General features: G+C 40.7%; 2 protein-coding genes across 5 annotated transcripts in view; both read left to right on the top strand.

Moving 5' to 3' along the window:
* Positions 1 to 24002, top strand: part of LOC149828603 (uncharacterized) — a 207472-nt gene that overhangs the window by 173275 nt on the left and 10195 nt on the right. The gene's annotated exons all lie outside the window — the stretch shown is intronic.
* Positions 5442 to 6911, top strand: LOC149828604 (uncharacterized). The gene is made up of 2 exons (XM_090018108.1): positions 5442 to 6665; positions 6764 to 6911. Exons 1-2 carry the CDS (start codon positions 5830 to 5832, stop codon positions 6909 to 6911), a joined length of 984 nt encoding a protein of 327 aa, XP_089874234.1. The 5' UTR covers positions 5442 to 5829.

The following is a 24002-nucleotide window of genomic DNA, read 5'->3' as shown; positions in this document are numbered from 1 at the left end:
GAAAGGCTTCCGTCCACAAATTTAAAGGAATATGAGTGGCATGTAACATACTCAACGCACTTTCTACAATATGTCGGTGTAATAACCCGACCAAAAAAAAATGTTTGGATCCGGGCCGGATCCGGACCCGGATCCGACCCGGGTAACTAAGTCGGCTGCGTGCTTTTAAAAAGCACGCAGCGACGAAGGGGGGAGGTTCTCAAAACCTTCTTCCCCCTCTCATCTCTCAGTCTCTGCGATTTTCCCCCCTCACCTGCGACCTCCCTCTGACGTCGCCGCTGCCGCTGTCGATGACTTCCAGGTACGCCCCTTCTCTCTCTTTCTCCTGTTTTCTCTCCTCTCCCCCTTTTTCTTCTCCTTTTTAGTCGGCAGACCGCCAAGGGGCGACACCCCCTACCGCCTGTGTCCGACTGGTTGGCAGGGGCTTTTGCCCCTGCCTCTCGCCTTTCGGAGAGCCGACAGAGGGTGACGCCCCCCCTGCCGCCTGTTTTTGCTCGGTCAGCAAGGGTTTCCACCCTCTGCTTCTCTCTCTCTCTCGTTCTCTGCGTTCGCTGGAAGGCCGACAGGAGGCCAATGGCCCCTGCCGTGCCTTCCCCTACCTCTCTCTCTCTCTCTCTCTCTCTCTCTCTCTCTCTGGGTCTACCAGGAGGGTGGTGCCGAGCACCCCTCCTGGTCTGTCTCCTCTTCGGAGGGACGAGGCCCTATCGTCAACCTGAGCAAGCCGTCAGGAACCAAGTCCCTGCCGCCCCCGTTTTCTTTTTCGGCAGGCGGCAGGGCTGCCGCCTGCGTCGCTTCCTCTCAGGCAGAGGGCTCTCGAGGGAGGGCTCTTGGCCCTTGTGCTATGGTTGGCAGGGTGGCAAGCCTGTTAAAATATGTATATATATATATACATATACTTATATATATATACATCCGTATATATATAAGTATATATATACATATATGTATATATATATATATATATATATATATATATATATATATATATATATTGTTTCTCTTTTAGTGAAATACCCGATAGGGGTATTCTTGTAAAACTGCCAATGTACTTTTTGTTTTTTACTTTTTTTCTTTTTTCTTTTTCCTTTTTCCTTTTTCTTCTTTTTATTTTTGTGTTTTTGTAAGACCACAAGGGGCCCCACACTTGTAGTCGTTGGGGCCCCAACGTCTACAAAGGAGCCCCCTTGTGGTCCCTTCTTAGAGCCTCCCTCCTCTATAAATAGAGGAGGTTTTCTCCTCTTGTTAACATGGGTTTTTAACCCTTCTCTTCCTTTCTTCAATAATATCCAACTTATGACTTTAAGTCATTTTCTATCTTTGAGAGTTTTGTGTGTGCACACTTGGTGTTTGTGTTCTTGGCTCTAGTGGCCACTCTTAAAGAGTGCCTTTTGCTCTATTGGTGCTTCCGCCTCTTTTCATTACATGGTATTAGAGCTCGGTTGGTGATTGGGCTTTTCTTTGGAACGTGTGCCTCTCAAATTTTTGAAGAAAGGAAGGATTTTTGTGCCGATGGAACGTGACTCTAAAGTGGAGCTTTCTTTTAAGCTAAATGGGTCCAACTATCTCATGTGAGCCTCCGCCATGGAAAATCATCTAAGAGGTAAGAAACTTTGGGGTTTTTTTATGGGAACTACTCCCGAACCCTCTCTTGTTCTCACCAAAATCGAAAATGAGGTTGAAAAAGCTTTAGATGGCGATGAGCGCATCAAAGCTATTAATAACCATCAATCCAAAATTGAGGATTGGGAAAGTAACCATGCCAAAATTTTGGCATGGTTTATGAACAATCTTGACCTTAAAAATTGTGCTAATATTGCCAAATTTAGAAGGGCCAATGAGGCTTGGTTTTTCCTTAAGGGTATGTATACCCAAAAGGATCTTGCTCGCCAATTTTTTTGTCAAGAAAAAATCCATTCCACCAAACAAATGGATATGAGTGTCCGGGACTATTTTAGCTCTCTAACCCCTCTTTGGGATGAACTTGCTCTTCTTGAGCCTAAGTGGGTGGCTCCGGAAGATATTGAATTAAGAAGGGAACAAATTGAAAAGGAACATTTTTTTCAGTTTCTTCATGGTCTTTGCCCGGAATTTGAACAAGTTAGGGCATCTCTTCTCCATAGAAGCAAAGCTCTACCTATTGAAGACGCCCTTGCCGAAATATGCCAAGAGGAAACTCGACTTGGCTTAAGTGTTAAGAGTGATGAAGTTTTGGCCGTTACTAGGCCCGGATCAAATATGAAAGCATATAGACCCCCTCACTTTAACAAAAATAGCAATGGGCCTAGAAAGGGAATAATATGCTATTATTGTAATGAACCGGGGCACATTAGACCGGTTTGTCCCAAACTTAAGGGAAAAATAGCCGCGGTTGGAGAAAATTCTCCAAAGAAGGAAGAAGAAAGTGCCAAAGAGGGAGATATCAAAGAAACTCTTAATCATATCTCCGAAGTTCTCCAACATCTTCTTAAGACTTCTTCAACTTCCGGAGCCGCCATCGCCTATTCTTCATCACCTTTAGGTATGTGGATACTAGACTCCGGTGCTTCTTTTCATATGACATCTCATAAAAACTCTCTTTCAAATGTTTTTTCCGAACCCATATCCTCTTGTGTTTCAACGGCCGATGGAACATCATTAAAAATTGAAAGTATTGGAACACTTGATTTTAAAAACTTTTTCGTTCCTAAAGTAAGAATCGTTCATAAAATTAATTTAAACCTTTTTTCCGTTTCTCAAATCACCGATCATGGATGCCAATTCTCTTTCTCACCTAAAGATTGCACCGTGCAGGATCTCCAGTCAGGGAAGCTGATTGGGCAAGGCCATAGAAGGGGTGACCTCTACTTTATGGACTTTTTGACTCTTCCATCTAAGTCATCTTGCAATCTTGTTAAAGACAAAAGTATTGGAATTTGACATGAGAGACTTGACCATCCAAATTTTGTAAAAATGTCTCTTTTTCCGTTTTTGAACAATACTTGTAAAGGCAATCACATGACTTGTAAAGATTGCATTTTTGGGAAATCTAAAGCTACTCCATTTCCTTAAAGAAGTTACTTTATCACTCGGCCATTTGAACTTGTTCATTCGATGTGTGGGGACCTTCCCCTATTTTGTCTAAAGGAGGATTTTTGTATTATGTGGTCTTTATTGATGACTTCACTCGATTTAAGTGGATTTACTTCCTAAGTCGCAAATCCGAAGTTTTCTCCTTCTTTAAAGAATTTCATGTAATGGTTAAAAATCAATTTTTGGGAAATCTATCTATTCTTAGGTCTGATTCGGGAGGCGAATATATGTCCAATGATTTTCAAAGCTATTTAAAAGAAAATGGAATTTGTCACCAACGCTCTTGTCCCAACACTGCGCAACAAAATGGTCTTGCGGAAAGAAAGCATAGACACATAATAGAAACTACAAGAACGTTATTAATTTCAAAAAATATTCCAAAATCCTTTTGGGCCGAAGCGGTTCTAACCTCAACATATCTTATCAATAGAACTCCTTCATCCTCTTTGAAAAATCTTTCTCTATTTGAAAAACTTTACAATATGTCTCCCGATCTATGTCACAGGGACTCGGCAAAACAGATGCCGCACCCGCGTCGACGCGACGCGGGATCGCGTGCGGGTGCGGCACCGGGTGCGGTCAACACGACCCTGGGTGCGGTCAACGCACCCAGGGTCATTTTTGTCCACATTTTTGGGCGAAAAAAAAATTCCCCCCGATGAAAAGGAGGAGGATTAGGGCAAAAATTTTTTTTTGCCCTAATCTCTCCTCTCTCTCCCCCTGAGCTCGAGCTCTCCCATCGCCGCCCCCAGCGCCGCCTCCCAGACTCCTCTCGGCTCCTCCTCTCGGCTCGCAGGTATGTCTCTCACTTTCTTGGGTCGGCTGGGGAGGGGCCGAGCACCCCCCCCCCTCTCTTGGTCTCTTGTTGGGTCGGCAGGGGAGGGGCTGAGCCTCCCCTGCTCCCTCGTTTTTCGGCACAGGAGGGGCCGAGCCCCTCCCCCATCTACCTCTTTTTTTTGGGTCGATTGGGTCAACAGGGGAGGGGCCGAGCCCCTCCCTTTATGTTTTTCTTTTTTGGGTCGACAGGGGAGGGGCTCGGCCCCTCCCCCATTTTTTTTTTCTTTGGGTCGACAGGGGAGGGGCCGAGCCCCTCCCCCATCTGTTTTTTTTTTTTGGGGGTCGACAGGGGAGGGGCCGAGCCCCTCCCCCATATGTTTTTTTCTTTGGGTCGACAGGGGAGGGGCCGAGCCCCTCCCCCATCTGTTTTTTTTTTTTTGGGTCGACAGGGGAGGGGCCGAGCCCCTCCCCCATATGTTTTTTTCTTTGGGTCGACAGGGGAGGGGCCGAGTCCCTCCCCCATCTGTTTTTTTTTTTTTTGGGTCGACAGGGGAGGGGCCGAGCCCCTCCCCCATCTGTTTTTTCTTTGGGTCGACAGGGGAGGGGCCGAGCCCCTCCCCCATCTGTTTTTTTTTAGTCGACAGGGGAGGGGACGAGCCCCATCTGTTTTTTTTCTTTGGGTTGACAGGGGGCCCCTCCCCCATCTGTTTTGTTTTTTTGGGTCGACAGGGGAGGGGCCGAGCCCCCCTCGCTCTCGCTCTCTTGTTGGGTTGGCAGGGGAGGGGTTGGGCCCCCCCTTCTCCCTGTATTTTCGAATTGATTTGAAAATTGTAATGTATTTTTTTTTGTGTTTTCAGGATAAAAATGACGGATAAAGGGAAAGGACTTGCGTCATCCTCATCCCAACATGTGAGTTCTGCTGCTAGTTTTGCTGATAGTTGCAGTGAGATTGATGATGTGGGGCCACTATGGATACATGTAGATAAACTTGCAAAAACTGGAGGAGGTGGTAGAAACAAAAGATTTCGATGCAAGCTCTGCGAAAAAGATTTTGTTGGGTCTTACACAAGAGTGAAGGCTCATTTGTTGAAGATACCAGGACATGGCATTTCAGCTTGCAGAAAAGTTGATGAGGCAATGCGAAGGCAATACAAAAAAATACAAGAAGAATATGAGAAGAGAAAGGCAATGGCCGATTCTTCTGCACTCAGTGTGCCATTTGCAAGCCACCAAGAAGATGCTGAAAAAAAAAGAAAAGTCAATCTAGGAGGTAGAGGAACGATACAAGCAGCATATATGGAAGAGAAGAATTGGATAGAAAAGTTGGGAGGTATTTTTATTCTGGTTCACTCCCATTTAATGCGGTTAGAAATCCTTATTGGAAGGATTTAGTAACATCCTTGGCAATTTGTAATTTGAGTGGGTATGTGCCTCCAAGCTCAGAAAAAATACGAACCACACTTCTTGCAGAAGAGGGGGCAAACGTGGAGAGGTTGCTAGAAATTAAAAAATATTCATGGGAGCAAAATGGAGTTTCCATTGTGTCTGATGGATGGACAGATATTCAAAGGCGTCCATTAATCAATTTCATCTGGGGAATATAAAAATGCAGAGTATTTGAAGGGATTGTTTATAGAAGTGATAAAAGAAGTGGGTGATCAGAAAGTGGTACAAATCATTACAGACAACGCTCCGGTTTGTAAAAGTGCAGCGTTGAGTTTGGAGAGTGAGTACCCTCATATTTTTTGGACTCCCTGTGTAGCACACAACTTAAATCTAGCCCTAAAGAGCATATGCAACCCCAAAGAAGAAGAAAATTCACAAGCATATGCTTTATGTTCATGGATTGAAGATTTAGAAAGAAATGTCAAAAGCATTAGGAATTTTGTTGTTAACCACCATCGTGCTAATGCTATATTTAATAGGCATTCTGATTTGAAATTGTTGAAGGTCGCTGAAACACGTTTTGCGTCCATCATTGTGATGATGAAGAGGATTAAAAGAGTGAAGAATGCTTTGATTAACATGATGACTGATGAAAATTGGACATTCTATCGTGTTGATGATGATATGAAGGCTCAAGAAATTAAGAAATTCATTCTTGATGATGAGTTTTGGGATAGAGTGGTATACTTCCTTCAATTTATGCAACCTATTTGGGAAATGTTAAGAGAAGTTGATAAGGATGAGCCCATGCTTCACAGACTTTATGAAATGTGGGATAATATGATTGAAAAAATACAAGCTATAGTTTTCATGCATGAAGAAAAAAATCCTGCATTGGATGATTCAGATTTTTTTAATCATATTCATTCAATTTTAGTCAGAAGATGGGATAAGAGCAACACTCCTTTGCATTGCATGGCACATTCTCTTAATCCAAAATATTATGCAAATAAGTGGCGGGCTGGTGGTATTGGTCGTGTCCCTCCAAATTTAGACCCAGAGCTATCAAGACATAGAAATATGTGTATGACAAGACTTTTTCCAGAAGCATATCTTCTACATCAAGTCACACAAGAGTTTGGAAAATTTTCATCTTCGAGATTATATGCACCGGCATTATTCGCGAGAGAAGAAGATAATATAGATCCTATCACATGGTGGTCAACATTTGGATCAGAAACACCTCTTCTGCAACGTCTTGCATTAAGATTGCTATCGCAGCCTGCTAGTTCATCTTGTTGTGAAAGAAATTGGAGCACATATTCTCAAATCCACAACATGAAGAGAAATAAACTCACCAGCAAACGTGCAGAGGATTTAGTATATGTTCATTCAAATCTTCGATTACTTTCGCGAAACAATGATGAATACAGGTACTAATTTGCTCTCTTAGTTATTTGATTATTTCTTAGTTTTCATTTAAATATACTTGTATTGTATTTATCATTTTCAAATTGGGTTTATAATGCAGACAAGGAACATCCAAATTTTGGGATGTAAACCCAGAAGAGTGTGACTTCGAGGGAGAACATGAATTCAACGTAACAAACATGGATTTAGTTGAGCCCAGTATTCCTTCTAATGATGCATTTGATGATGATGAAGAAGAAAATTATTAGCATCCATTACTTCATCAGGATATACTTTGGTATGTAATTTAGTTCTTTTATGCAATACTTATTTGATTGATAATTTGATATTTAGGTCGATTTATGTAATTGCTTTACTTATTTGATTGATAATTTGATATTTAGGTTGATATACTGCATGCATGATGAATCATATTATGAGTTTATGACAATGTTTATTGTTAAATGTTAAACTGTTAAAACTTCAAAATTATATATATATATATATATATATATATATATATATATATATATATATATATATATATATATATATATATATATAATTTTTTTTTTACATTTTTGCCCCTGCCGCACCCCCGCACCCGGGTTTTTTGGAAGTGCCGAATCCCCGCACCCGCACCCATGTGACATAGCTCCCGATCATAAAAGACTAAGAATTTTTTGATGTAAATGCTTTGTTCTAACTCACAAAAATGATAAACTTTCTCCTAGGGCTATTGAATGTATCTTTTTAGGATATGGCGAAAAACAAAAAGGTTATCGGTGTTTTGACATACTTAAGAACAAACTTTATATCTCAAAAGATGTCACATTCCTTGAAGAGGAAAATGGTTTTTCGCACCAACCAAATGAAAATATTGATTATTCTTTTCTATTTGACTTGTTGCCTCAAGAAAACATCATAGATGATCATATTGATCCTAGTGAATCCCTTAGCGAAGATCATTTTGAACATCCAAGTGATGATCAAAACTTAGAAGAAAATGTTTCAAGACAAATACAAGTCTACTCTAGAAGGAATGAAAGAAATCCTCTTTGTGCCCTTGGAAAATTTTCTCAAAGTGAGTCAATCGAAGAGACCTTTCAAAGAAGATCAAATCGGATTCCCAAAATACCAAATAGATTTGTTTCTTATGATTCTTTTTCTCCTAACTTTCGAGCATGCCTACTTGCACTTCATTCCTTTCATGAACCATCTCATTACAATGATGCTAAGCAATATGCTCATTAGAATGAAGCTATGGAACTAGAACTTAAGGCTCTTAAAAAGGCACAAACTTGGGAAATCATTGATCCTCCCAATGGCAAGAAACCCATTGAATGTAGATGGGTTTTTAAAGTAAAAACTAAGAGTGATGGTTCATTGGAAAGATATAAGGCTAGGTTGGTAGCCAAGGGATATACCCAAGAGTATGAGGTAGATTATGATGAAACTTTTGCCCCAGTTGCTCGAATGACTAGTGTTCGAGCTCTTATTGCTATTGCCTTAGTTAAAAAATGGTCAATCTTTCAACTTGATGTCAAAAATGCTTTTTTGAATGGTAATTTAAATGAAGAAGTTTATATGGAACCGCCTCCAAGTATGAATTTAAATGGAAAAATTTTGAAATTAAAAAAGGCTTTATATGGACATAAGCAAGCTCCTAAAGCTTGGTATGATAGGTTTAGTAATGCATTAATCAATTTAGGATTTTTTTCTTGCTATACTGACACTGCTCTTTTTGTTAAAAGGACAGGTGACTCCATTATTATGCTTCTACTGTATGTTGATGATATGATCATCACTGAGAATGACAAAAAGGGAGTAAATGATGTAAAGTCTATGTTAAAAGAAACTTTTGATATGTCTGACCTTGGTTATTTGAGATATTTTTTAGAGATTGAAGTGGCTTATTCCCCGCGAGGATATATCCTATCTCAAATGAAATTAGCTGTAGAAATTTGTACCAAATCAGGAATATCTGATGAAAAGAAAGTTGAGACTCCCGAAGTTATTAATGCAAAACTGAGACTTGGAGATGGTGTTCTTATTGAGGATCCAACCCCCTACCGTCAATTATTCGGATCTCTCACCTATCTATCCATCACACGTCCAGACATAGCTCATGCGGTTCATGCAGCAAGCTAGTTTCAGCATGCACCTACTTCGGTTCATATGGCAGCCATAATGAGAATTGTGCGATATATCAAAAATACTATATCCAAGGGACTCTTCTTATCCTCTTCCTCATCTCTTGATTTAACTGCTTTTACTGATGCTGACTGGGGAGGAAATCCCAATGATCGTATCTCAATAACGGGTCTTTGTATTTTTTTAGGTGAATCCCTCATTTCGTGGAGATGCAAGAAGCAGCAGAAGGTTTCACTGTCATCCACTGAAGCTGAATATCGGGCCATGGCAATGACAACTATGAAAATCGTATGGCTCAGGAGTCTCCTTGGTGACATGGGCGTCGCCATTTCCATTCCCACCAAGCTCTGCTGTGATAACAAAAGTGCGATATATATTGCCAGCAATCACACCTTTCATGAGCGGACCAATCACATCGAAATGGATTGCCATTATGTTCGAGACGAATACCTCAGAGGGACTATCTCATTACCATATGTTACTTCAGAATATCAACTAGCTGACTTCTTCACCAAGGCGCTCCCAACTCCACGATTTATGTTTCTCCTTAGCAAACTTTCGGTCTTCTCCTCGTAAAGTTTGAGGGCGCGTGTTAAAATATGTATATATATATATATATATATATATATATATATATATATATATACATCCGTATACATATAAGTATATATATATACATATATGTATATATATACTGTTTCTCTTTTAGTGAAATACCCGATAGGGGTATTCTTGTAAAACTGCCAATGCACTTTTTGTTTTTTACTTTTTTACTTTTTTTCTTTTTTCTTTTTCCTTTTTACTTTTTCTTCTTTTTATTTTTGTCTTTTTGTAAGACCACAAGGGGCCCCACACTTGTAGTCGTTGGGGCCCCAACGGTCAGATTTCTGACCGTTGGGGCTCCCAACGTCTACAAGGGAGCCCCCTTGTGGTCCCTTCTTAGAGCCTCCCTCCTCTATAAATAGAGGAGGTTTTCTCCTCTTGTTAACATGGGTTTTTAACCCTTCTCTTCCTTTCTTCAATAATATCCAACTTATGACTTTAAGTCATTTTCTATCTTTGAGAGTTTTGTGTGTGCACACTTGGTGTTTGTGTTCTTGGCTCTAGTGGTCACTCTTAAAGAGTGCCTTTTGCTCTATTGGTGCTTTCGCCTCTTTTCATTACAAGGCCCCCCTGCCTGCCTCTTGTTCAGGCAGGTTGGCAGGGGCCGAACCCCTGCCACCTACTTTCTTCGGGTTCTCGGTAGGTTGGCAAGGGTTGAGCCCTTGCCACCTCCCTGAGTTCGGGAACGATGGCACGAGCTGAGCCCTCTCGTCATCTCCCTCTCTTTTTCTTGATTGGGTGGGCAGGGGTCGAGCCCCTGCCACCTCCCTATGTTCGGATAGGTCGGTAGGGGCCAACCCTTGTCATTTTCCGTGCGTTTTGGTAGGTGGAGAGTGGTCGAGCCCCTCCCTGCTTGTTTATTGCGCAGAGAAGGGGTCGACTCCCTCCTTGCTTTCCCGTGTTTCGCTGGGAAGGGGCCTAGACCCCCTTCCTCCCTCTTTTGGTCAGGGGAGGGGTCGAGCCCCCTCCTTGCTCCCTCTTCCCTGGCATCAGGCAGGGGCTTCGCCCCGTGCTTGTTTGCGTGTTTGTCAAGCAGGGACCAAGCCCTTGCCTCTTTGCTCTTTCGGCAGGCAAGGCGAAGCCTCCCTCGTTGTCTTCCTCGGGCAAGGGTGCGACCCCCTGCCTCCTCGTAGTTCGCTGACAGCAGGTCAACGGGGGCTTGCAACCCCTGCCCCTGCTTCTTGCGCTTATGCAGGTGTGCAAGGGCACGATGCCCCTGCCTCTGCTTCCCTTACGTCAGGACGACGATAGTGCCCCCTGACCTTCTATTTTTGGTATTAGCTTGCTAAGATCGTTACTTTTGCAGCTCGCACGACGGATCCTGCTCGCGCTCTGCGACCCGAGCCGTCCACCGCTTACACTCACAGACGCCAGCAAGCTTGCAACTCTCAAAGGTAGGGGAAGATTGCACAGAAGACTTGGACAATTGAATTAAGTTCAATTAACTAAAAAGGGGCCATTAAATAAAATATATATATATATATATATATATATATATATATATATATATATATATATATATACGAGTACGCATTTAACTCAAGGACGCGGTTTCGCGATCTTTGTCCTTTACTTTGCCGTTGCACATCGCGCAAAGGTTTTGCGTTGCACTCTTGCTTACGGTCTTTACTTTGCCGTTGCGCATCGCGCAAAGGTTTTGCGTTGCACTCCTGCTTACGGTCTTTACTTTGCCGTTGCGCATCGCACAAAGGTTTTGCGTTGCACTCCTGCTTACAGTTCCTTTACTTTGCCGTCACACATCTGTTAAAATGTATCATTCAATCTTTGTAATCTTATATATATTTTATATATATAAAGGATGATACATATGCATATATGGTATATATGCATATGTATCTTCCTAATTATATATATAAAATATATATTTCTCTATTATTAGGCATAGGGGTAGTTTAGTTATTTTCCCTTTTTACACATATTCCGTTTGGAATATGTTTGTAATTTTATTTTTATTTTTTATTTTTTTTATTTTTTCATTTTTGTGGTTTGCGCCACCTAGGGAGGCTCCCCAAAGAGTCGTTGGGGAGCCCCCAACGGTCACAAATGTGACCGTTGGGGGCTCCCAACGACTTCTTTGGGAGCCCCCTATGTGGCTCCTCTCTTGTTATAAATAGGGGTCTCCCCCTTGAAATTTATTCGCTCCTTTGGAGGAGCTTTTGCTCCATGTAATGGGTGTTACACCTTTCCTCTCTTCAATAATATCAACTTATGCCTTATAGGCATTTTTGCCCCTTTGTGGGTTTATGTGTTAGTACATTATGTGCTTGTGTTTTCCTCTTTAGTGGGTATATTCGCACTTTATGTGCATGTGTATTGGTTCATTATTGAACCTAATATATTCAAAGTCGTTTCCTTACATGGTATCAGAGCAAGGTTGGGATCGAGTTGCTCTTTGTTGCATTGGGAAACGTGCTATTCAAGAAATTTTAAAGAAGAATGGTGAAGTTCTCGTTTCTCTCTTTTGCTTCTTAAAATTATTTGGTATGCATTATATTTCTTTAAATATTATGCATTATAAAGAATTAGATATGTTTTTGCATATGTGTTTCTCTCTTTTGCTTCTTAAAATATTTGGTATGCATTATATTTTTTTAAATATTGAGCATTATAAAGAATTAAATATGTTTTTACATATGTGTTCTCCATGTCATTATGAGTTTGGATTCTTAACAATTCCATTGAACTTTTTATATTATTCTCTTTCGTATGTCTTTTCTTGAAAAATAAGTTTTTTTAAAAAAAATTATGTTATAAGTAAAATGTTTGTGAGAGATGTAGCATTGCTCACATACTCTCATCATAATTATTTCATATTAAAGGTATGTGTTTACACTCTAAAATGTCCTATATGAGGGTTTTTCATAATAACATGTGTCTTTGAAAAGTGATGTTTTATTTTCCTACCTAATGAGTTGTTTTTCATACGAGCAATGTTTGATTAAGAAGGCATTTTTATAATATCGGTTGAATTAAGTTTTAAAAATGATCTCATAAAATATGGTTATTCTCTTTTCATTCTTCAATTCAATTTCAAGAATATGTTTTATTATAAGATTTATGGTCTTCATTAATGTTGCATACTTATTACATATGTTTTAAATATTTCATGTTGTATTTATTTAAAACATATTCCTGCCATTGGTTATAATCTATTAAGTCATATAATGTTATGAATTTTTGTTTATAGATTTATGCCATAACGCAATCCTAGTATTCTCTTTGGGATTTTCTCCACTTTAATAGTTTTCCCTTTTCCTTTCGTATGTACCCTCATTTGAGAATTTTGTTTGTTGGATCTCTCTTTGAAAGGCCTTTTGATCCTTGTGAATCTTGTTATGAGTATATACTCTTTGAGAAGATTTCATGATTGTTATAAGCTTATTTTTAATATTGGTTTTTTATGAGATTTTTTAAAATATTACCATCTTTGTGAAAGCTTGAGAGTCTCAAGCATTTGCTTCTTTTTATGAAATACATGCATTATTGCATGTTTATTACTTTTACGTTTTTCGCGTATTTTGTTCAAGTATTGTGAGAGTGTTTTCGTGCACTTCTTTTATAAAGTATTTATGCTTGTATGCGTATTGTCTCTTCGTAGACAATTTCACATGGACATTTTCACATGGTACTCTCTTTTCAATAAAGAGATGATATATATTGCCTTCCTTAGGGCTTGTTTTGTCCCTTAGTGGACTTGTGAGATTGTTTCTTTTATCATTATAAGTGCTTCCGCAATATCTTGTTACATGTTGCCTCAAATTTGCTCATTTAAGATTATTGACATTCTACATCTTGGTATGCATATAATTGCAATTTATAAAAGCTTGATTTGATTCTTGGATTATTCCAAATCCGTCCTCACACATGACATTGCTTAAACATTTCATGTTGTGTTTATTAAGTCTTTTGATAATGATCATGATTGAACATAATTTCGTATTTATGCAAAATTATTGTGATTAATTATGTTGGACTTTTGAATCGGCCCTCTTTGTAAAATCACATATTTGGAAAATGATTTCCCTAAGTGTTCATTGTCTTTTATGACATTTATTTTTATCCATCACAAGTTATATGATGCATCAATCCTTTTTTTATGACCTTATTGTTATATTAGAGATGATTGTTGAGGTGAGTTAAGGGCACCTTGTGTTATGTCATTTTAGATTGTCCAATTACCATATTAAAGATGGTTGTTGAGGTGAGTTATGGGCACCTTGGAACTCTAGAATGATTTGTTATATGATCTCTAATTATGAGTGTGTCACTCGTTTTCTTTTTGCCATTGATCTTATGGATGCTCTTATTTATATATAAATGTGATTGATATATGGTGTTTTGGAACCTTAAATGTTTTAAGGTATATTTAATTCAAGGGTGTTGGGGATTATTGCCCAACCTTTTATTGCTTATAAATCTTATGAGTGCATTTGCACATTTGTGATTTAGTGTTTTGTGCTTATGTGCACAAGTGTTCCAAGTGTTCTTGTTGTGCGTATGTGCACATATTTATTTTCAAAATATTGTCCAAGGTTTTATTTATATGTTTGTCATTACCAAGTTTTATTGCCTCAAAAGTCTTCTCCTCTTATACCTCTTATCTAAGTGTCATCATATGTAGACAAGACATATTATTACACCATCGTGTGTTGGTAGCCCTTTGTTGGCTTTGTACTCTTGGTCTAGTAGCTGAACACACTTGTCTTGAGTGTTATTATATTAGACAAGGCACGTTGATTCACACCATGGTGTGTGATCTTTAGTCAAAGTTGCCATTTGTGTCCTTGTTCTAGTCGCTGAGATGTATGCCCATGGTTGACTTCTTTCACTCATTTCAAGTGCCATTTTATGTAGACAAGAGATGTATTGTGTTTTAGCCCATGGTTGGCTTGGTACTCTTGTTCTAGTAGCTGAACATACTTGGTCTTGAGTGTATTTTTACGTAGACAAGAGATGCTTTTGGTCCATGTTGGTGTGTATTCTCTTGGTCTTATCGTTGATGCACTCATTTCAAGTATTATTACATGTAGACAAGAGGTTCTTTTTCACACCTTTGTGTGTGTTCTTGGCCTTTAATGGCATTATATTTCTGTTCTTGATCTAGTAGCTTATACACTTGATTTATGGGTTTTGGAGGACTAATGAGGTAGTTGCTTATAATGGATGAATTATTGTTGAAATTTGTGAAATTTCATTCATATTTTGTCTTTTAAAGATACAAGTGAATCATATCATTAATATGCATATTTTAAAATCAAATTGATTTTTTGGTCACCTTTTATATTTGATATGCAAAATGAGTTTTTGTAATTGCAATCATTTGAGTGAGATGTTCCTAAATGTATAAGGTTCTCTACTCAAGTAACTCTCATTATTTTGCCTTTTAAGTGGACTTAAAACCTTTTGAACTCTTGTATTTTATACATTCTTTTTTTATGCTCTTGAGCATTTCCCTCTTGAAATTGTTTTCAAAAGACTTGCTAAAATCAATAACACTTGTCTTTCTATCTTATCGGCTCATGTAATATTACTTGACTAAAGTATGATTGGAGCATGATCATTAATGACTCTTTTAGGTGTTGATTCATTTCATGATATTGTATGCATATGCTCATTATGACCTTTTGGCCCTCATTCAATAAATTATGTGCAACTTATGCCTCTTCGTAGACTTCTTGTGGTGTCCCTTGTGGACCATTATGTTATTCCTCGTTATGAGGTTATGTTTGTCCAATGTTGGACTTTATGAATGCATTATGCATTCTTGTAATTCGTTTTCGCTCCCTCTTCAACATGGTATATGATTATGAAAAGTTGGTTTTCTAAAATCATTTTGCATACATAAATGATTATCTTGTTCTATCAAATCCTGTGATGCATAGAATATCTTTTTGCACCATTACTTTTGGATGAGTTATATGATATGATTTTTTGGTTAATTCATCTTATTTGGAATATTTCACTTGATTAAAGTGCAAAGATATCTTTTACTTAGACCTCTTCTTGATTTGTTCCACAGGATCCTGAAGATGAGAGGAAAAGAAGTACCTTGGATAGATCATGAAAGGTGCTCATCGTTAAAGACTTTGGAGGAAGACATTTGCAAATTTGAATGGCTTTCGGACTGAAGGCTCTTGAAGCCTTGAGATTCTTCCTCTTGCATTCTTCAATATTTTCGTTCCCCCACGCAAAGTTTGAGGGGGGGTGTTAAAATGTATCATTCAATCTTTGTAATCTTATATATATTATATATATATATAAAGGATGATACATATACATATATGGTATATATGCATATGTATCTTCCTAATTATATATATAAAATATATATTTCTCTATTATTAGGCATAGGGGTAGTTTAGTCATTTCTCTTTTTTACGCATATTCCATTTGGAATATGTTTGTAATTTTATTTTTCTTTTTTGTTTTTTTCTTTTTTCATTTTTGTGGTTTGCGCCACCTAGGGAGGCTCCCCAAAGAGTCGTTGGGGAGCCCCCAATGGTCACAAATGTGACCGTTGGGGGCTCCCAACGACTCCTTTGGGAGCCCCCTATGTGACTCCTCTCTTGTTATAAATAAGGGTCTCCCCCTTGTAATTTATTCACTCATTTGGAGGAGCTTTTGCTCCATGTAATGGGTGTTACACCCTTCCTCTCTTCAATAATATCAACTTATGCCTTATAGGCATTTTTGCCCCTTTGTGGGTTTATGTGTTAGCACATTATGCGCTTGTGTTTTCCCCTTTAGTGGGTATATTCGCACTTAATGTGCATGTGTATTGGTTCATTATTGAACCTAATATATTCAAAGTTGTTTCCTTACAACATCGCGCAAAGGTTTTGCGTTGCACTCTTGTTTACAATCTTTACTTGCCGTTGCGCCTAGGGTTTGAGTTGCACTTCTGCTTATCGCCTTTACCTTGCCGTCGCGCTTTGCGCCAGGCTCTTGCTTTTGCATGTGTTGTTACTGCCTTGCTATTGCAGATGACACTCAGGTTCTCGTTCATTGCATACGCGTTTGAGGCATCCTCGTGGAGGATGCAAGAGACATCTATCACTCCCTCTTGCGACAAGAGTTCAATCAGGAGCTAGCGATACACCTTCGTCTAAGGAGAAGGATACCTCGCAAGGATCCTGGCTCTTCGCGTGCGCAGTTCTGCAGAGTCGACTTGAGATTTTAGGGAACTGCGCAAAAGCATCAAAGACTGCCCCAAATCGAAGCATTTGGAAGGATGTAATTGACTGGTTCTGTTCGCCTTTTCGGCATATCTCGGGTGATCCCAAATTGGGGGTTCGAGGGAACTTCTTAGAGGGTGTTCTGTTGAGAAACTCGTATCCCGTCTATCGAGGCCGGTATCGAGTCATGCGAGACATGTAGATACTCTGATAACGGATGAGATTCAAGATAATCACATGCATAATGTTGGCACAAGGTAATGTTGTTTCAAAAGATAAAGTAAAGTTGATAAACTTTATATCTTTGTGAAACACTCCTTTTGAGGAGCTATACCCCCTTCATCCTAGAGTACTTGTAGTCGTGCACAACACATCTAGTACTGCGATGATCGGATGAGACGGTCGTGTGACCTCGAACAATGCTAAATGCACAATGCTGTAATCACATAAATGGCCTCACATTCACCTTCACAGGCAAGATGCTCGAGTGGTTTAAAGACCACAACATAGGATGGGTCGTTAGTTAAGCAACCCCTAACGCACCCATTCGCTTCTGGTTGTTCTGTCAAGGGAGAGGACAGAGCAATACAAACCCCAATGGACAGGTTGTTAACAACCACCCCACGAGCAATGATCCGGCCTCCCTAGTCATTGAAGTTAAGGGGAAATGGGCTACATTAGTTAGCTCAACACTTCTGCAGAAGTTGGATGCATCCATGGCACTGCCTCCTTTGGGGAATCCTCTCTCGGCTTAAGCCGACCCTTTAGGAGCAGACTCAACTAGCTATTCGGGTTATCGAAAATACATAGAATAACAGACGCCTGAACTAGTCTTAGTTGTTTCTACGTTTTTCCTGCGCGTACCCGCAGGCCAGTAATATCGAAACATAAAGTTTGTTCACACTGGTCGATCGCTTGCTTTGTCGGTAGTTCAGTATGCTACTCGTTGGGCTGTGCACGCCTGTCAAGGTGTTACTTTAGTTGGTTAAACTGCTTACGCAGTTCTTTGCGGAGTAAGAAGGAGCTTCTCATATTAGTTAAATGCTTATAATAATAGCATTATGCCAGTTGCTACATATTAGCATGTGACTTGCTTTATCCCTTGGTCGGACTGTTTGGTGCTTATTGTGGCGTAACACTTGTTGGCTTGCATCTCTTATAATTAATGTGATTGCATATAACTCGTAATCTACGAACTGGTGGCAACTAGGATTGATGTGGATGCTTGTCTTATAAGCTGCTTACATATTGTGATATAACTGTTGCCGTATGATTGCTTATGAATGGCTTGTGATGCAATGGTTTATGCCTTGCGATTAATTTAATTACTTGCTGATGGACTGAGCCATTTGATGGTAATTGCATGTTTTACGAGTACTGTTATGAGTGTTTGTCTTATTCAGTTGTTTTGTTTGGCTGTCAGATAAAGTTAGTTACTCTTCGCCTATAGAATCAACTGGATTGCCATATCTGCGTGTTCTCACGTGTCGTTTACGCATGCTTTGAGGTCTTAATTGAGGATTGTAATGTTCCTTGTGGCAACAATACGATGCGTATGATTATATGCTTCTGTGTGGAGTGATACGATGCATATTGCTAATATACATGCTTGTGCCCATATTGTGGCTACTGACCCCGAGGCGGTCAATGGTTCAAAGCAGTTGATTAATGATGCATGTATCACTGAGTGGGGTGTCTGTTGAGGACCTGATCTCCAAAGGATTATTTGCGAGGGCGTGTATGATCAAGACCAGGTACCCGGCTAGAGTGGTAGATTCTCTATGAGGATGTACACTGTCCATGAACGGGTAGCCGCAAAGACGGTGAACTCCTGTGAGGAAGTGTATGGTCCAAGACCAGGTATACCATCTACGACAAAATTTCTTGTGAGGTTATACATTTCCCAGACTAGGTGATCCGATGTTGATCTTGTTGATTGTAATGGTGGATATCGACCCTGAGAGCGGTCATTTGTGTTGATGCGTGTATCCAATGATTTTCATTGGATATGGCATTTGTTGGGGGACCGGCTTCCCAAAGGTTTCACTGTGGGGGTATATATGATCAAGATCAGGTGACCCGGCTAGAGTGGGAGATTCTCTGTGAGGACGTACACTATCTACGAATGGGTAGCTGCAAAGACGGTGAACTCCTGTGAGGAAGTGTATGGTCCAAGACCAGGTATACCATCTAGGGCGGTAATTCCTTGTGAGGTTGTACATTTCCCAAATCGGGTAATCCTTCTAGACTGGTAGAATCTCTGTGAGGATGTACACTGTCCACGAATGGGTAAACGCAAAGTCGGTGAACTCCTGTGAGTAAGTGTATGGTCTAAGACCAAGTATACCCTCTAGGGCGGTAATTTTTTGTCAGGTCGTATATTTCCTAGACCGAGCGATCCGACGCGGATCTTGTGTTTTTGCTTACCATAAAAAGTTATGGCGAGTTGTGATGCTCTTCTGAGATTGTTTGAGATAGCCAGTTATAAATTTATAACTTCGGCTTTATGTTTTATCATGATTACATGCAGGACTCATATGTGAGAATCAGATCGTTAGCGATTTGAGTTAGTGATCATGTTTTGGACCTTCGACGGAAGGGTGGGCTTTTCTGAGAAGTATGACGCCTTAGTGAGTCAACAAACGTTTCTCTCGTGTGAAGGTCTTTAACACGAACAGAAAAAGAAATAAACTAAACTGAAGCGTTAATGTCATCTATAAGCTTAGAGACATAAATAATATTTTTCTTGATGTTAGGAACATGAATGACATTTGAAAGAGTGAGGGAAGAATTGGACAAAGGAATGACAGGGTTTTCAATGTGAGAAATATGGCGATGAGACCCATCTCCAGTGACTGCTATTTCTACCAACATAAGGAACGAGAGTTAGAAGCTTACTGGCATCACCAGTAATATGAGTGGCTGACACCGGAATCAACATACCAAGTGCCCTGATCATTCTGTTTTAAATTCAATTTTGTAAAAACCCACGTTAAAAAAAAAATCTGGACCCGGGTCAAATTTGGATCCGATTCGGATTCAAACCCGATAAGGCCTCACCCCGTGCCTATTTAAAGCACGCAGGGGGGTAGGGTTTCTCATTCGAGAAACCCTCCCCTGTTGCCTTTCTCTCTCCTTGTTCGCCCGATCCTCTCTCCCGCTCTCACCTTCTTTCCGGCCGGCAGACCTCTGACGAACCACCTGTCTGGCAGGCTCCCTCTCTTCAGCAACTCCTCTCTCTCGCTTGTTCGTCGACGTCGGCGACCTCAGCCGTTTTTCCGTGGTTGTTTCAGGTAACCCCCGACTCCCCTCTCTTTCCTCTGTCGTCTTCATCTTTTGTTGTCTTCTTCCTCTTCTTTTGTCTTCTTTTCTTCTGTTTTCTTCTTCTTCGTCCCCCTTTTCTCTTCTTCTGCAGGGCGGCAGGGGCGATGCCCCCCCCCCCCCCTGTCGTATGCTTTCGGTCGGTCGTCAAGGGCTAAAGCACTTGCCTGATATTTTTCGATAGGTCGGCAGGGGTGACGCCCCCTGTCGCTTGCGTTTAGTCGGTCGGCATGGGCTTTTTAGCCCCTGCCTCTAGTTTTTCGGCAGGCCAGCAGGGGCGACAGCCCTGCCGCTTGCATCTAGTCAGTCGGCAGGGGCTAAAAAACCCTTGCCTCCCCTTTTCCCGGCAGGTCGGCGGAGGCAATACCCCCTGCTCCGATCCTTTCTCCTTTAGCAGTGGAGGGGCCGAGCCCCCTCCCTGCCCTCTGTGTGCAGGGAGGGGCCGAGCCCCTCCCTGCTTCCTTGTTTTTGGCAGGGGAGGAGTCGAGCCCCTCCCTGCTCTCTTGCTCTTAGTTATCGAGGAAGGGGTTGTGCCCCTTCCCTTTTCCTCGTTGAAGTCGGGGAAGGGGTTGCGCCCCTTCCCTTCTGTGTGTTGGTGACAGGGAAGGGGCTGCGCCCCTTGTTGACCATCAGGGTGCGGGAAGGGGCACAACCCCCTTCCCTTCTCTTTCTCTTTTTTTGGCCAGTTGGCAGGCAGGGGTGATGCCCCTGCCGTCGCCTTCCTTTCGGGTCGGCAGGCAGGGGTGACGCCCCTGCTGCCACCTCTTTGCTGATAGACGGGCAGGGGCTGCGACCCTGCCCCTCTCCCTTCTATCTGAGCGACGGGTAGGGGCTGCGCCCTTTGCCTCTTTCTTTTTTTTCAGGATGGGCTGATAGGGCAAGAGCTGCACCCCCAGCCTCCCCTTCATTCTATTCTTTGAATCGACCCCTAACGCGGGTCGACATGTCTTTCTGTTTTAGAGTAATCACTTTTTGCCTTTTGCAGTTCGCACGACGGATCCCGCTTGTGCCCTGCGGTCCGAGCCTTTCGTTACATACGCACTAAAGCAAGCACAACCCCGAGACTCCCCAAGGTAGGGGAAAGTTGCGCAATGGATTTTGGACGAACTGAACTAAGTTAAATAATTTAAAAAGTGAATTAAAATAAATAAATAAATAAATATATATATATATATATATATATATATATACGTTTTTTAACTCAAGGACGCAGTTTTGCGATCCTTGTCCTTTCCATTATGTCATTTACTTCGCCGCGACGCTTTATTGCACAAGTTACTGCTTTAATGTTATTTACTTTCGCCGTCGCGTTTTAGTGCACAGGTTTATTTGCTTTACGCATTTATTTAGCTTGATACGTTGTTTCGCGGATCAAACATCACTTACCGTCATTTGCTTTCGCCGTCGTGCTTTAGTGCACAGACTTTCTTGCTTTACGCATTTATTTAGTTTGATACACAGTTTTGCGGATCAAGCATTGCTTTCTGTCAATTACTTTCGCCGTTGCGCTTTAGTGCATAAGCTATTTGTTTTCCGCATTTACCTGCTTACGCATTTGTTTAGCTGAGGTACGATTTCATACTTCATGCATTGCTTTATGCAGTTATTTAAGCCGAGGTATGGTTTCGTACCTCGAGCCTTGCTTACGTTTTCAATTCCTGATACCTCTATTTGACCAAGGTTACGCACTCTTGCGCTCAATGCGCGTCTTCGTACTTTAAGGATTTCTTGCATCCTGCTGTCGCACTGCATCGTGCACGACCTCGTTTTTCCCTGCTGACTAGCACTTGCACTTGCTTAAGTATAGTCTGGAGCGTAACCTATTACGCTCGTTTGTTTAAAAGTGACACGAGTCGCACTTATGCATTTTGAACATGTATGTTGCGTACTGTGATGAGTAGGATGAGAGGTCTATGTTTACCTCGAACGTACAATGGCACGCGAATGAAATTACATAATGATGATGTTTTACCTTCACAGGCAAGATGCTTGAATGGGTCAAAAGACCAGAGCATATAAAATGGGTTTTCAGTTAAGTAACACCTGATATACCCATTCGACCCGTTGACTTCATCAAGAGAGAGGATGAAATGGTACAAAACTCCGATGGACAGGTTGTTAACAACTACCCTTTGGGCAAATGACTCGGCGTCCCCAGTCATCGGAGTTAGGGGACAGGACTACCAGAAATTATCCTAGGTGGTAGATTCCATAGACTTCTGCAAAAGTAGGATGCATCTGTTGTCTACGTACGCCTCGTTCACCGACCTTCCCCTTAGGAGCGGACTCAGCTAGCTATTCGGGGTATTGAAAATACATGGCATAATAGACCCTCGAATTAGTCTCAAAGTTTCTACGATTCATGCCTTTCGCGTACCCGCAGGCCAGCTAATATCGAAACAAAAGTTATATGGTTCACATTACTTGCTGGTTGCGCACTGTGCGCTGATTGACTGTTAATGCTAATTGTAGCATTTCGTGTGCGTTGATTGACTGTTAATGCTAATTGTAGCATTTCGCGAGTGTTGATTAACTGTTAATGTTAGTTGTAGCATTTTGTGTGCGTTGATTGACTGTTAATGCTAATTGCAGCATTTCGCATGCGGTGATTTACTGTTAATGCTAATTGTAGCATTTCATGTGTTATGATTTACTGTTAATGCTAGTTATAGCATTTTGCTTGTGCTAATTAACGGTTAAATGCCAGTTATAGCATTTCTCTTGCGTCGATTAACTTTTAATGCTAGTTGTAGCATTTCTCTGTGGTGATTAAACTGCTGATGCTAGTTGTAGTTTTTCTCTTGCACTGATTAGTTAAATGTTAGTTTTAGCATTTCTCTTGCGCTGATTAACTGTTGATGCAAGTAGTAGTTTTTCACTTGTTTAAACTGCTAAGCATGATAGAATTAAATGTAAGTACTTAATTCTGTTCTATATTGTCTTACTAGTGCACCTACCAGTTTTTTGTGAAACTGACCCATTTTATGGGTACAGATGATGATTGGGTCTGTATGGACTGCAATGGCACGATGGCGTGATGAAATCAAGATGAGACTCTTTTTCTGACGTTTCGCTCCTGATGACAGTTTGGTAAATTTGCATAAAGGATTTCTTGAAAACTCCTTTGTAAGTCTTAAATTATTATAAAGTGCATTTCAAAATTTATTTGGTTTATTAAATGTACGGAGTTTCAAATCTGTTGCGAAAGAAAGTTTGCACTGTAATGCACCCATGATCCATCGGTTTGTTATTTCAAGTACTATTTTTCTCTGAATTACTATTTAAAAACTCTGATAAACGAATGATTACAAAGCTTTCAAACTTTTCATAAAAAGTTACAAGTCCTGGATTTTGGGGCGTTACAAATTTAGCCAAGGCAAATAATAACTCTTTGACTTTTCCACTGTTCTTCAATTTATCTGTTCCTTTTCTTGTCTCTGATTTCTTTCTTCTATTTTGAGGATTAAACCAACAATTAGCCTTGATATTTCCTCTTTTGTCGCATAGAAAATAAGTAGGTATTGTTCTTTGCCTCTGCAAATTAGGAGGAATATTGGGTGTAGGTAATATTCCACGAGTTCCTTGTCCATTCCTTTCTTGACCCCCCCTTTCCTGAGATTCATACCTGCCACGTCCTCGCCCATAGGTAACCCTTGTAGCAATAATGTCTTGTGCTCCACCGTGAATGTGAGTATCTTCAGAGAATCCCTTCAAAGTCATCTCATATTGTAAAAGCTTGGCACAAAGATCTTCAAATGTAGGTAAATCTGGCAAACACAATAAATAATCATCATATGATAATCGGGTCCCAACCCGCTTAAAGTTTGATGCACCATATCTTTGTCATTGACTGCGCAACCCACAATGACCAACTGATCTGTAATAGTCTTCATTTTGTTAAAGTACTCCATGATAGTCATGGAGTCCTTCCTCAGCATTTGAAACTCTTTATTTAAAAATAGTACTCTGGCTTGAGAAACTTGAGAATATGTTTGAACCCGTCGATGCCCTAATTACATAGCCGAGCAGTCATCTGGGATTGCCATAAGCACCTCCTGTGTCAGAGTGGAAGTGATGTAGGCAACC

Source organism: Nuphar pumila, chromosome 9 (genome assembly GCF_984573655.1).
Source record: "Nuphar pumila chromosome 9, dmNupPumi1.hap1.1, whole genome shotgun sequence".
Classification (NCBI taxonomy): Eukaryota; Viridiplantae; Streptophyta; class Magnoliopsida; order Nymphaeales; family Nymphaeaceae; genus Nuphar; species Nuphar pumila.
This window is presented reverse-complemented; position numbering and strand designations above follow the sequence as displayed.